This window comes from Pipra filicauda, unplaced genomic scaffold, assembly GCF_003945595.2.
Source record: "Pipra filicauda isolate LSUMZ 115617 unplaced genomic scaffold, ASM394559v2 scaffold127_size2900866_pilon, whole genome shotgun sequence".
NCBI lineage: Eukaryota > Metazoa > Chordata > Aves > Passeriformes > Pipridae > Pipra > Pipra filicauda.
The window spans coordinates 60,881-76,059 of NW_024103740.1; the positions used below are offsets into that span (position 1 = coordinate 60,881).

Sequence of the window (15,179 nt, forward strand, 5' to 3'; positions counted from 1 at the left end):
ACATGGTGAGAATTCAGTTACTGTATCTCACTGTTAGAAGCTGTTTGGATAATTGTAGCTACTGCTATCTGTCATTCCAAGACTGATAACCAGTTAACTGACTTGGATTTTATCTTCCAATTTAATGTTGAATTAGGACCTAAGTGAGTTCAAGGAAGTAACATCATGTGTCTTTCCCCGGTAAGTTCTTAGTTCAAACTTTCAAGTGTTCTAGTACAGTTTTAGCAGGCTGATCCTGTTTGTCCTAGCCCTGTAAACTAGCTGGTACTGCAAATATAATGGGGATCAACTTAGATAAATAGAGGTTTTAAAGTATTCTTGAGCATCTTTTTTTTTCTCAGAAAAACAGTACAGTTGGTTTACTTTTTGGCAGAGATGCACCTTTGCTGTTCCTTTGCTTCTGGCATGATGATTGGTGTTTTGAATGTCCATTTGGAACAAGGTTTATTTGCTATTAGTTGTTTGCAACTCTTGCTGTTGCTTAGTTGCTGTCATTTTTCAAGCTGAACAAAGCCAGGGAATGTTTGGGCTGTTCTAAGATCCGAGAGTAGTTTCCAGGAGGTGTATTTGCTGTTTCTCACCTAATATGCTAAAAGGCTTCTGAGGATTTGGCAAAATGGGCGTTCTTCCATTTCAACTTATTTAGCTCTTACTTTGTTTCTAGGTTATTGGATACTAAACTGATGGCAAGTACACAACCTTTCAAGGTAAATTAATTAATAATATATATAATTATTTGAAGATACAAACTTGCATTAATTCATGTGTATTGAAACAAATTTTATTTCTTTTTAGAGAAAAATGTCTAATAATGTTTTCTGTGATGCTCCTTTTTTTGTAGAAGAATGATTTTCCTTTACACCTTATTTAAACTTACAAATTTTTTGGAGTATAGATTTTTACTTCCCTACCGTTGTCTTTTGTATTTGAAGTTTTAAAGTAACTTGGCAGCTTTACATTCCAAAATATGTAGAGTTTTTGCAAGTTAAAATGTAGATTATTTTCTTCATGTAAAATAGCAGCAACCTCAGGAGAAAAAAAAAGTGCTGTTTATGAACAAATAGGGTCTGGAAGCTGCTTGTATATTCAAATATTTAGAATACTGTGGATGCTGACTTAGATTTGTTTAGAAAAATGCTTGATTATCATTAGGTTCTTTTGTGGCCCTGATGTTCAGTGGATAGTCAGCAGGAGGAAAAAAATGACAGGTTTCTCTTAAAACCTCTTGCAGCATGAGTTTTGTTCTAAGTAAGTATTGAGATAAGTGCTCATGCTCTCTTGCCTTCTCACGGGCCTTTGAATTAAAAAACGTGCTGCTGAAGCAGCATCTTTGTGCAAACCTCTGTGACTCTGGAGCATTGCATAACAGAAAGTCTTATTAAAATGTTAAAAATTGTCAGGTTTGTGTTGCACACTACTGTAGTAAGAATAGAGGCTTTGGTATTCTGAAAGCTAAGAATCCTCCACAAGTTTTAGGTTTGGTACAGTTACATTGTTATTTGTATTTCTACAGCAGTGCTTGGGTTTTAGGATATTGTTATCAGATACTACTTCCAGATGCCAAAATAATGCATCATTTCAGCTTCTTCTTTGTATTTAGTTCTTGATAACTTTTCAGACTGCAGACTTGGTGATAAGTGTAAACAGCTGTCTTGAGTTAGAACCAAAGGAAATTTGGTCCTCAGAGATTTCAGACAACTGTAAGAAAGACTGTGAGATGTTCTGTTTTCTCTGCTGTTGATCTGCATGTTTCCATTGTACTGATTGCCAACATATATTTGATTAAGAATTTCAGTAAGGAATTAATCTGTAATATATTTTTGTGACTTTTATGCACATTTAGATTCACTAATGCAACTCAGCTAAGCCCAAGTGTAAGACCAACTCTCTGATTGTCAGGCTGTCTTTGTATTACTTTAAATCAGCAGTACTTACACTTACAAAACTATTCAAGAGTGTCCAGTCATCAAGCACATTTCAATACTCACCTTGAATGCCTTCAGCCATTACGATCAATATTGAGGATATTTTTCCCTACTGTTTGTGCTGCCTTTTCCCTTGCCACATGTACCCTGCATGAAACCAGACTGAAATAGAAATGTAACATCTGCATAATTCATTGTCAGTGATTCTGAAAAGTATTAATAAATGCTTATGACTCATTATGTTGTAGGTGGGACAAGTTAACTTTAGAACTTGTCTTGACTTTCTGGTGCATTAGTTTGAAGTGGGGCTGTGTATAAATCCTTAGAGAACACAAGGTGGCAGCAGTAAATACTCATTTGATCCTATTTGATTTCAGTGTCCAGGGAAAATGTGCTTGGCATTGGCAGTTAATGATGTGCTTTCTTGCAGGAGATCATTAATAATACATCACTTGCAGAACTGGAAAAGCGTTTAAAAGAGGTTCCATTCAGCCCTCCTAAAGTTGGTAAGGATACATCAAACTGCTCGTAGTTTGGAAATGTTCTCCTCTGCTCTTTTAAATGAAAGTCAGTCCAAAAAAACCCACTTTGTGGGGAATCCTGCAGTCATTGTCTCAGACTTCATACTCCCATTTTGGCTGAGTAGGTGTGGGCATTCATGGCTCTTTTAATAAGAAAGTCTTTCTGTCCTAGGAACCTGTTCTTACCTAAAAATGCAAAACGAAACTGCTTTTTTAAGGACTTTTGAACAAATTTCAGAACTTCTGTAAATTGTATAACCTTCCCCAAACAATTTTATGCTCTGACCTGTGGGTAAGCATACAGAGCTGCCTTTATCTTCTCTGCTAACATGTTTATAAATGATTTTTTTTCCCCTCAGAAAGTGCAGAAGGGTTTCCAAGTTATGATACAGCATCTGAACAACTCCACGAAGCAGGATATGATGCCTACATTACTGGACTGTGCTTCATTTCTATGGCTAATTTCCTAGGTACCTATGTGGTCTTTTCCAAACCTTCTCCTTGGTGCTGCCTGGAGCTGCTTATTACACACTGAATTTATTCTTCATTCATCAGGTTCCTTCCTCACTCCTCCGAAAAACCATGTGTCTGCCAGATCAAAACTCATTGAACCTTTTTTTAACAAGTAAGTAGTTGTTGCATTAAAAGACCTGCTAACACATGGAAATGGAACACTGTCCTTAGCATATCTGTCTCCAGCCTTGGAATCAATGGCTAACTGCATTTTGCTTTAAACTTTTATTGGTTTTTTGGCTCATGCTGGTAATGCTGCAGGGAGGCCAGAGTTTGTAAAGGCAGTACCTTTTCTTTTGAGGAGGATGGTTTACTTTCTGCTAAGCTGTGAAAGGACACTTCAGAGAGTACCTGCATTTCTTTAATGGCCTTTCCATGCCCATGTTGATGATATGTTTACAATTTAGAAAGTTATTTCTGGAGTAAACTTTGGGGGTAGTGGAACTAAAGAAACATTGATCAGGTGTTCTTTATGTTGTTGGACTATCAGAAAGTGGTGATATTTAAAAGTGAGTACACTAAAGAGTCTGGAAAAATATCCCTATTGTGATATCAATCCAGAGAACACAAAGCATTTGTCTCCCCATTGTCAGGTAACCCATTTTGAAGAGGCATAACAAACATACATGTGTGATTTTATGGGATGATGCTGTGATGAGTGTTTGGCCTTTGAATTGGATCTTCATGCAAACTCCTTGAACTAACTGAAGCAAGACTTGAGAGATCTAAAAGCCATTATACACAGATTTGATTCTTTACCTATTTAATGTGTAGATTTTACCTTAGGAACCTTCTAGGGGTACTACAATCTGTCACATAAAGGAAAAGGAATTGAATTAAAAAAACTGCTAGTGCTTAGTCTGTCTGGTTATTTTTTAAATTCAGGAGAAATCCCATCCTTTCAAACCCTCTACTATAGGAGATGGCAAAATTAATTATTTTAGCTTCAGATGGAATGAGGAAATAATTGTGATCAATGGCTCTCACCTTTCATTGGTCTGGAAGCCAGCAGTTCTCTTGACACTGAGGCATGTGAGGCAGTAACTCCATATATTCCAGCAGATGTTAACAAATTGTATGTACATTCCTTAGATTGAACATGGACCAGCAGTGGCTGCTTGATTTGAAGGTGAAGGTGAAGGTAGAATTGATCAGCACAGTTCCATTATAAGATAGGATTTGTCACAAGGTTGTTTCCAGGAACACCAGCACACACACGTGCTAACCAGTAGATGCCAATTGAGGGGGTTAATTTTTCAATCATTAACCAAAATGCTTTCTAGAGATGCATATTTGCAATAAGTACAAACTTCTAAAACTGTCACAATAACACATTAAATTTAAGCTTTTCAAATTAATTGTATATTTGAAATGTGACATTCTTCTAGCAGTGACATTTCAAAGTCACTTTTCATTTTTGAGGGGGTTGAGAGGAAGCCTGCTGTGTCTGTTCTGGCTTCACTGTCCACATTGCCTAACTGTAAGGGAAGGGAAAGTTAACAAGAAATTGTAGGGAGATCAGCTTCTTTTTATTTTATTTTTTAAGCAAGAACTGAAAATTGCTGTTTGCAAGAAAGGAATGTTTATCCGCTCTGTCATTATTCAGAACTTGCAGCTTCTTGTTTCAGAAAGGCTGTATATTATTTTTAAATCATGGAAACTTGGAAGACTTGCCATGTCTTACTTTCACATGATTTTAGAAGCTTTGTCATGTTCTAACTAACATCTGCCACATCACCCAAGTCAGAGCTCAGAGACGAGACTGTCTCATGTTTCCCTTATAGTGAGCAGGCCAAAGCTTGGATTTGTAGAGCTAGTTTTCTTTCTCCTACGAAGCAAAATAACAAATCAGAATAAGACAACTCATTTTTTTTAATTTTTTAAGAAATAAAAGAGATTTAAGTACATGTCAGAAGCCAGAGCTGTTGGTGTTTGAATGAACACATCTTTTTGCTCTGATCAGTCCTTGCAGACCAGGTCTCTGTTGGCAGAACTTGGTCTGTCCAGCACCTGTAAGTGCATCCAGGGCTTGTGCACTTCCCATAGTTATCTAAAGATCCCTGGTAAGTCTGTTGCCTCTGGGGCTTTTTTGCAGGCATGCTCTGAGCTGCCAGCCAGCTTCCTGCTGCATGTACTTGTCTCTGGTTTGGTCTAGAAGCTTTCCCTAGCTGAGCATCCTCTTCCTCCTGGGGAGAAAAAAAAAAACTCTCTTCCTCCTTCCTCCAGAAGTTCTACCTGATCCTGTGGGCAGCAGTCAGAACAAGGAAACCTTTTCTTTTGACCTGTAGCCATGTTCTTCAAGCAAAACACAAACTGCTACATGTGAACAGTAAGCTGAACAAATGAAAGTTATACCCTATGTCACAAAAGTTTTTTCCTGAAAGAAGCTGAACAGAGGAGCTTCTTATAAGACAGTTATTGAGAAGCAATGTTCTCAGCTTGAACATATCTCAGGATAGTCTTGAAAAGGTTCTTCAAAGCAGACTACTTGATGAATCTTTGGATTGCTCATGAAGTCTTCATTTCAAGATCTCTGAATACAAGGTGTTAATATTTCAATGCAGTTTAGTGATTAAACTTTCACACCACTGGTGTGGCTGACAGGGTTTTGGAAATGTTTCCTGCTCAATAGGCTTGTCACTAGTGTGATTAGGGGAATAAATTTAAAACTAAAAAATCAAGCTTTGATTTTTATGAACTTAGCCTTCACAGGAACGTAATAGTTTTTTCAGTAGTAATTTTTGATGTCTTCCATTATATCAGCAAAGTTATGGAACTTCCTGGCCTGCTGTTCAAGAGTGGTGGCCAGCACATAGGTTAATGTTCCTATAGGTCAGTGATGAACATAGGTAAAATCTTTAGTTTCAGGTTTTTTGTAAGAGTAGAACTGATTAAAAACAGACTTTTCCCTAGGGTTATTTGTCTCTTTTAGGCATATTGTAGTAAGTTATAAACAACTCAATAAGCCAAGAATTCCAGAGATGCATATCTGTAATCTTTATGCTTTACTGTATATACAACATCTTTGAAAAATCACGTTCATGTGAACAGTCTGCTGTGAGTAATCCCTGAGGAACATTTATGAATTGAGATGATGGGACTCTTTATTGCAATATCTAAGCTCTTATGTGTATAATTTGGGTACTGTTCTTGTGTCATGTACTGTGGAGTTGGTTTGAAATTTTTTGACCGTTTGGTTTAGGGCGACAGCTCTTCTCTTCTCCCACACTTCCCTGCCCCTATCTGCAAACCCCTCCCAAAATTTTAATGGCAATGTTCTTTTGTATCTCTTTGGATTGTTTGAATGCTGTGTATTTTGATGTAGCTGGAGGCAGTGAGGGAAAGAGGTGTAGAGAAATGAGAGCACCATGTTTTATTGAGCGGAATAGCATCATGGTCTATAGAAATATAAATTATCTTAGAAGTATTTTTTTTATACAAAGGGTTATCAGAAAACCAAAATCTATGGAAATCACTTGGTTTGGTGCTGTCTTTGTGGAAAATGTCTCACCAGGGAGTTGGGTGCTCTGATGTGTTGCAAATAAGTTCATTTCTCCCTTCGCTTCTCTATGTTAATTTTCTTTGCCAAATCATTGCAAAAGAACATCAGTTTGCTTCTCTGCAGTTTGACCAATAACTTTCCAGTTGCAGTGCAGGAGTAAACAACGGCTGTTCTTCTGCTTTGAGCCACATGTGGCTGTACCAGTTCACTGGTAAACTGGTCTGGGTTTAGAAAGATGCCTTTTCTTTCTGCTGAATCCGTTTCTCTACACAGTTCATGACACACCTTCATCCTACTCAGTGCAGAGGAACAGTGCTGGCTCCTTGAGACTCTTTGTGCACTGCTGTGAAGTGGCAGATGATAGCCTTCCTCTTCTCACTTTACCTGACTTGCCATAGAAACAATTGTCTTCCAAGAAGCTTCCTCAAAATATCTCAGAGTTCCTGTTGAGAAATAGGTCTCTGTCCTCTGACCGTGGGATCTGCCTGCAGTCCCTCAACGTTGTAGGAAATAACATTGTCTTTTTAGCTTGGTCTGTATATCTTTTAAATAAATGTGAGTTAATGTAGTGAAAATCAATGTCAGCTACAACTTCATGAATCAAACTAATTTAATATAGAGTTCACATTGTCATACTGAACAACCTTATTAATTTAAATGTTCTGCAGATAGATAACCAATCTTAGAACTGTAGTTATGGATACTTAATTATGCATTATGTGCAATCCATGTGGTGTAAGTTACTGCTGTTACTTATGTAATATACTTAAAGTGCACTTAATATTACAGTCAGCATTTATCCTATAGAGAGTGTGTGTTTGTGTTTATGTGCTGTTTAGCCATGTAGTTGTTTGACCAAAGAAATAAATGTAGGATTTATCTCTGAGGATAAAAACCTGATCTTCATTAATTTCAGGTGTATGTATTTTTTTGCCATAAGCCTGTTCTTGCTGTTGGCCACTGTAATTCTTTCCTCAACATCATAAAAGCTGGGGGAGGGAAGTTTAACTCGTGTTCTCCCTAGGAGTTTTTGTTGTGTTTTTAGTAGACTTCATCTTTTATTTTTCTGAAAGCTGCTACCTACCTGTCAGTATTACCCTGGATCTCTCTGGATATGTCAGAGTGAGGATATCTTCCTTTGTCTCCTTGTGGAATCTGTGTTTTGAAGCTGGCTCTGTTCTCAATGTGTCACTGGTGTTCAGTTTACAGACAGCTGTGATGGGGCCAGGCCTACAGGAGTGTGGCACCAAAGGCTAATAAACATAGGAAGAAACTCTGGCTTCTTCTGTAAATGTTTTCATTACTCAGTGCTGTGCTGGAATTGGTGAAGTTTCTGAAGTAATTGATGCAGATGTTTCTAATTTTTATTGATAAAGTTCCTTTTAGGTTCTGCAGTGCTCAGAGGGACATAGTGCACGTTGTGCTGTATCTTCCCTGAGACTCAGGAGGAGAAATTAGATGGGACAGTGTGTGATAACTGGTGCCAGTTCTCTGAAGAGCCTCTGGCTCACATGTGAACCTGTCATAGAGCCCATTTTTTTCCCCAGTGTTAGAATTTTTTTCTTTCTCCCGAATATTTATAGCAAAACCAAGTTATCAGCTGCATTCCAGTAGACTTTTCAGGGACACAGGTAACCATAAGGACATAGGATTCAAACCTTTAGAAACTAACGGTGAGTGTGGTATGATACAAAGAATCTGTAGGGCATTACAGGTCAGTCTGTACACTTAAAATGTTTTTGACAGCTGTTTACATCAGTTATTATTTAGTTGAACACTGTAATTGTAATCTGATAAGCATTTTAGAAGCTTTTTAAAGTTATGAGGGAGAAGTTATTTATTTTAGCCCTCCAGTGAACACTGTACATAGCAAATGTTTTGTAACAATGTGGCATCTGTACCTATGACAGGATTTTAGGCTGTTTATCTTATTTTGGAGGGAAATAGGTTTCAGAGCTGAATAAGAGCTTTTATTGAAAACATTTCTTGAATGTTTTGAGAAACTCTTCAGTTACATGTTAAAGGGCAAAAGCCTCTTCCTGGTATTTTCCACAGAAGTCGTGATGGCTTTTGCAGTTTTAGGGTTTTAGGATCCATTCTGTCTAAAGCATGATGCAGTGCTCAGAAATTGGGAAAGTTTATGTGTATTTAGAATGATGCCAGCTTTTGCACTGTCCACTGTGCAATGGCTCTTACTGCACAGAGCTGCTACTTGCTAAATGTTCACTTCCCCACTTGTCTTAATTGTTTTCAGCAGTAACAGTTTGGGGCTTTTTTGTCCTTGTTTTTTTGAATAAGTAACATTATTAGCATGATACCAAGTAACATTTTGAATATTAATTGTTAGGTAATGGATTTGACTTAATTAAAGGGTCTGTTTGTTTTAATATAGTTGAGGATATGTTTGGGGTGGTAAATTCCAGAACAGACACGTGAAAAACTATAAAAAGGAAAGCTTATTGAAAGGTCTTCAGGCAGAAATTTGCTAATAGTTCTTTTCCATTCTGCTTCAGGCTGTTTCTTATGAGAGTAATGGACATACCATATCTCAATTTGGAAGGACCAGACTGTGAGTAGCTTCTTTCATTGTAAACTTTGTACCATTCTGACAAATTTCCTGGGGGAAGAAGCGTAAAGATTAATTATCATGTATGTAAAGCATGGGACATCAGCTGTGTTTAGGTTACTGGCCACTTATCAAATGATTTATCAAATGTGTCCCCCACTTTTTTCTTTAACAAAATAGTAAATCCATAAATTCTTCAACTTTGACCAGAGAATTTGCATTATAAAGGGGATTAATGAGAACAGATCAAGTTACTGTTGCTAAATACAGACCTGGGGCTGTAATGAGTTGATAATACATTTATATGAAAGCAGATTTTACTAATGTAAATGTCCTTACTGTTTATGGGATGTTACACTATGAGGGAGAAAACTTTGGATAAATGTTTCCACTGATGCCTTGACTTAAGAAAATGTGAAGTCGTGGAGGTCAGTCTAGTCCTTGATTAGATGAAAGCTGAATTTCATACTGTGAAATCAGATACACAGATGTCTTAGAAATGATACCCATCTGGAAGCAACACTGATGTGAAGTTTTCCACTCCGTGCATCCGAAAGCTCAGACTGGGGTGTGACTATTAGATGCCAGTTTAATAGTAACAGACTGCAGTTCTAGAGAGATGCAAGTAACTATTGGAGAGGAAAATATATGCTGTAAGTGCATATATTTAATTTTTAATTCAGTTAGGTGGTCAGATCGCTGAGCTCTGGCTCGGTGGATCTGTTGGAATGGTTATCTAATTATGTTGCATACTTCCTTCCCCAACTGTTTGATATTGAGTGGAAGAATGGATAAATACTTTGGGTCATTGAGAGAATGCCAAAGCTACTAATTTGTAAAGATGCTACTTCCCCTTGCTAGCCAACTTACAGGATTGTTTTGATGCTTTGCCAAGAAGAGTTGCCAAGAAAGAGTCTGCCTCTGAAAGTCTGTCTGTTTTATCTGAAAGCCGCTCCGGTAGAACACACTGATGCACGTGTTGGAGGAGAACCTGGACGAGGGGGGCTTTCTAAGCTTCGAGGCAGAAAGCACATGTAGGGCTGGCATGTTGGGCTGGCTGTTTTAGAGGCTTTTCTTGCTATTCTGAGATGTAAACACTGCTGCAGGTCGAGGGTGCTGTGTGGTTGTTGTCTGTGGGGGACACAGACAAGTAAAGCCATGCAAAGAACACGGTGGTAGGTGCACTTGGAGACTGTATTTTTAAAAAACAGACCAGCACAGCTCATAATTTTTTCTCATAAATTTTGATGTGTTTGTCAGTTTGCTTGTCCTGTAGTGTAATAGCAAATCTGTGCAATTTTCCCAGAAATAATGGTTTTCAATAACATATACCAGGCTGAATAGTATTGAAAAATTAAGTGAAAGTTATCCTAATCATCTTCTTTTGTTACTGTGTATTAGAAATTCCTTTAAAAAGAGTGAAGTTGCTGCACAAAGTGACTGTAAGGCAGAATAAGAATCAAATATTTCTCACCTGACTAGGTAGCAAGTTATAGAGGTTTTAACAGCAGATTTACAGTAAAGTTAGGAATAAACTGATACTGGAAGATTAGGAATAGTTTCTTCTAATCAACAGGAAAAGGCTGTAGTAACATCTGAAACTGGAGTTATTCAGGTTGTAATTTTCTACTACTGGATTACAACTAGTTAAACTTGGAGTTGCTGGCTGTTCAGTAGGCTCTCCAGCAGGAAATTCATCTGCAGTTGCTTGTTAATACAACTTGTGCTTAACTTAAAAATTTTTGTGTCCTTTTTGTTTTTTCAAGTAGCAGATTCAGTTAACAGGACTTCACCTGTGCTCATGAAGGAATTGCTTTCTTTAACTACTTGTGTCTCTGTCCAATCTGGGGTTGCTCTCAGCTGCTCATGTAGAGCTGTAATTTATTAGCAGGGGGGGTCTGGTAAACTCAGGCTAACCTGGGCTTGTTTTGAGTGAAACAGGTTAAAGCACTTAGCAATAACAAGTGGTTGATGATCTGATTTTGGACATGTGCTCCTTGAATGAGATACACCTTGAAAAACTCTCCTATTTTAGTGCTGAAAGCTAAGGAGATGAGAAAGTAGAAAAGTTTGTGTTACAGAAGAATTCAGGGTAATTCACTAAGATGTAAGTCAGTCCCTGTGTCTGTGTACCCGAAGAAGAGAGAAGTTTTTCCTGCAGGTGTTACCAGGTGGCCTAGTTAAAATCTGATACAAGCTGGGTGTAGTTAACTGTTGAGTTACCTTCAACAGACTGGAGTAGTGTATTGCAAGGTGGAGCGTTGGTACTTGATGTAGTTTTGTAGATCTTGGCCTGTTTTCTTATTTAAAAAATAAGAAAGAAAGAGGGGAAAAAAGCTACCTTACCACATTGGATGACTTTTTTGGATATTCTAAAGACACTGATTTTAACAAATGCTTTTTTTGGTTTTATAGTGCAGCCGAAACGAGATCATGTTCTTCATGTTACTTTTCCCAAAGAGTGGAAGACTAGCGACCTTTACCAGCTTTTCAGTGCCTTTGGTGAGTGATATAATCTGTATTTCCTCACTTTTTTTTTGTCATTAGCAAGTGCTTCTGGTTTGTTTTGTTATTTTTAGTATGTGGATTCAGACTTACTCCTAGTACAGGTAACGAGGAACAACCTTTTGTAATTTTTGAACGGTGTCCTATGGACTTTCTTCCTAGTGATGCATTGAAAATGTCTGCCCTGATTAACTGCTCTTTAGAAATCTTTATATGTGCTCATTGTTGAATATCATGGATCTTTGATCCTTTTATTTACAGCCTCTCCTGGGAGGGTTTATGTGGAGATGGATAAAGGGAATGGGGATTGGTGTGAAAGGCAGATTGAGGCTTTAGGAATAAGGTTCATCCTGCAGTCTGCATAAAGCCAGACTCCAGTTTAGGTGAGTCTGGACAAGCAAGCAAGCTTGAAAATAGCCAGTTGGATTTCAAGATGTTGAACACCTTCCAAGACAGAAGAAACAACAGAAAAGCTGTTTAATAACTAGGGACGAGTAGTCCTGTTGCTCCTTTACTAAGTAGAAGTATAAAATGCAGGGACATGGAGTTCTGAACTAGTTGCCAGTGGTTCCCTGATATTTGACTCAGTGGTTTGGTGCCCTGTGCGGCGTCTCTGCACCTGCAGTGTGGGGCCAGTCTGATGGACAGAACTGAGTAGTCCCTGTTGGAAATGTAGGACTGTAAAAAGTGGCAGAGGTTCTGTTGGGGGTAAGGAGCGGCCGTCTGGACGGTGTTTCCGTGTGTTTGGAACCCCCGGCTCCCGCAGTTCTGCTCTCCCCGACGGCGCTGCCTCGGCTCGGTGTGACGGGGACAGGCCGCCAGGGGGCGCGCTCGCACACCGCGCGGCGCTCCCGCTGGAAATTCCCGTTTCCCGGCGTTCTGGAGCCGAACGGTTCCGTGTTCGGGTTTGCAAACTCCTGGGGTTCGGGTAGTACTTAATCTGTATTTTGATTTAGGTCTTACCGCCGTGTTATCTCAAAATAAGCTGCAGGTTATTCCTTCCAAAATCCTGGGAATACCGATGCTTTCCCAGTTGTAGGGGGACAGAGAGGCAGAGTAGTGCAGTGTGAGGTTAAGTGATTTGCCAAAAGCCAAAAAATATGGCAGCAACAGACATGAATTACCCGAATTCCTTACATCCGTTACAGAAAAATGTTTTGAAATTAATCAGCTGTTGTACTGAATATCAGTATTAATTGTAATCTGTAAAAAATTATTCTGAATTTGTTCTAGCCTAGAATGAACTGAAGCAGAACTCTAATCTTCTATGAAGCTTCTAATGAAAGCGGTGAAACAGCTGAAGGGGCTGCAGTGTCAGCCTTGGAACTGGTTTAGGTTTGCTGCTCTTGAGGGGTGTTCATGATCCTGAAATCCTCCAGGACTCTGTGCATACCAAGGGGACACCTGTTCCTGCAGGATGTTTTTATAGTCTCATGGGTGAATGCAGTTTCACTGTCCCAGTACTTGCAGTGCTGTGCAGTCTCTTAGCTTAGACTCTGTTTCTTTAGATTCTTAAATTTGTGTCGTTTATTTGGTCATGCTGATGTGAAATCTGAAGGTATTAAAATCGAATTTGCTGCGATACAGCTTTAGTATATAGCTTTCACTTCTGCATAAATGGATGTCTTTGATGGAATTTCGTTTTAAACTCATACTATAAATGTACTATAAAAACTGCTACTTAAAACTTTTCCAAGTGAGTGGAGTCAAACCTGACTGCATGCAAATGCAGTGCAAAGACTGTATTGTATTTTGGGAGAGCATCAGAGTTGTCCTTAAGAGGGAGCTAAATGCTGATTAGTTACTTCTAAAAAAGCCAGTCATTTGTGTGTTTAAGTCATGTTCTGGTAGTCCAAGCTACTAGAGTTTAAAGTGACTTTGAAGTACATTTTTGAGACATGTTTTCTAGTTTTATAGACTATGGTGTGTGTTCCTGCTAATCACTGAACTGCAAACTCGCTCTTTAACTTTTCTTAAAGAAAATGGAGCTTGTAAAACGTCCCTTTCAAAGGTGACAATCTAGTTTAAGTAAAACTTACAGCACACTACATATATATTAAGTGTTCTTCTAAGCTCGTGTTCATATAGACATCTGAGCTTTGAATGTTGTTTTTTTGGCTTGTTGGGTTTTTTTCATTGTGGGGTGTTTTTGTTTGGATTTTGTTGTTTCGATTGGTTTGGGATTTTTTTTAATAAGGTTTTAAAAATTTTACTTCTGTTTTTCCTGTGTGTATTTCTGGCCTTTCCTCCTTCTTCTCATGCCAAGGTTTCCTTCAGCTGTTCTTGCTTTCTTTGTACCGTGTCTTCCTGCCAGAAAGGTGGAAGCTCTTAACCCTTTTCAGTTTTTCACCAGGAATAATTTGTGTTTAATATGTGCTTCAACCCTTGTTCACAGAATAAAACTTTTATATTGTCTGATGCAGTCAGGGTCCAGAAACTGTTAGCAATTCTGTCATGGTGTCAATGTGGGCAAGTTTTTTTTGTGTGTGTGATAAGAAATTGTATATGGAATATATTCATAAACTTTTTTGGTTAAATGAAGGCCCGTATAGTCCTAATATCTATACTGAGTGGTTAATTGTCAGGAACAGTCAGGTAGGGAATGTGTAAAAAAGGAGTATAAAAAGGAAAATTTTATTTTGTAGATTTTAATGTTGTTTGCGTGTTTAGTTTATGTAGAGAGAATTTTTGAATTTATTTACAGAAAAGATGCATGTTGCTTTGTGCCTTCATCTCAGAAGCAAAAAAATCAGATTTTCATCTCCTTGAGCAAGGGTGTTTTACTTCACTTGATAATTCTTTACTTGACTTCCCCTTTCTTTAGCAAAGGCCATTGTTTGACATTGTGTGTAGCAGTGAGCAGACAAGGGTCACACAGGCCAAAATCTTCAAAGTGTAGAAGTGCAGAGAGGGAAATTTCCTGCTTTATTTCTTGGTTTCCATTGCAGTGTGTGGCTCATCTGCATTGGCCTTGCAGTAAGTGGCACATGGCTCTTTGATTGCTAAATATTATACTGCAAGTGCAGATGCATTTGCTTTTCAGAGCTTTATTCCTATTTCACCATACTTGAAATGCACAATATTTACTGAGGGCTTAGCAGTATTGCTGAATGATCTAATTTATTAATCTTATCTCTCTTAAATTCTTGCTTCTTAATAATAATGAAATGTGGCACAGTGTGAAAGGAGCATCTCTTGAGCATGGAGAATTGCATAAGAGCATTTGCTGCGGTTCTCTTCAGATTGCAACTCAGCATCCACTGTTTAATGTTTGACTTTTTCTTTAAATTTTATATTTAAAATGTTTAAATCTGAGTATAAAGGCAGCATGTGTTGGCAGGCATCGAAACCCCTAATTAGCTAAAAATACAAAGTCAAAAGTCATTTAGAGTGCAGCAGCCTTTCTGAAACAATGACTAAAATGATGTGCTATCAATAGGTTGGATTTTTATTAACTTATTAAAAATAAGTACTTAGTGAAAATATGGGCACTGAATTCCATTTGAGTAGCTGAACTTCAGGAGGTTTTTTTTGTCTGTCACTGATCCTCTTTGCTGTTTTACACCAAGGGCAAGATGTTCAGGAGAATTCTCCTTTCTGATCTTTTTTTTTTGTCTGTTCAGGGTAGACTGGAATGAATTAACTGT

The 15,179-nt window shown here is 38.1% G+C and overlaps 1 protein-coding gene across 3 annotated transcripts in view; it reads left to right on the top strand.

Annotated features, from left to right (window-relative positions):
• Positions 1–15,179, top strand: part of PARN (poly(A)-specific ribonuclease) — a 48,193-nt gene that overhangs the window by 11,572 nt on the left and 21,442 nt on the right. For all 3 annotated transcript variants that reach the window (XM_027711165.2, XM_027711164.2, XM_027711166.2), the window contains 7 exons: positions 137–180; positions 665–707; positions 2,356–2,431; positions 2,806–2,916; positions 3,002–3,071; positions 8,975–9,030; positions 11,443–11,529. In XM_027711165.2, the coding sequence (XP_027566966.1) occupies positions 137–180; positions 665–707; positions 2,356–2,431; positions 2,806–2,916; positions 3,002–3,071; positions 8,975–9,030; positions 11,443–11,529 (487 nt within the window). The remainder of the gene's footprint in view (positions 1–136; positions 181–664; positions 708–2,355; positions 2,432–2,805; positions 2,917–3,001; positions 3,072–8,974; positions 9,031–11,442; positions 11,530–15,179) is intronic.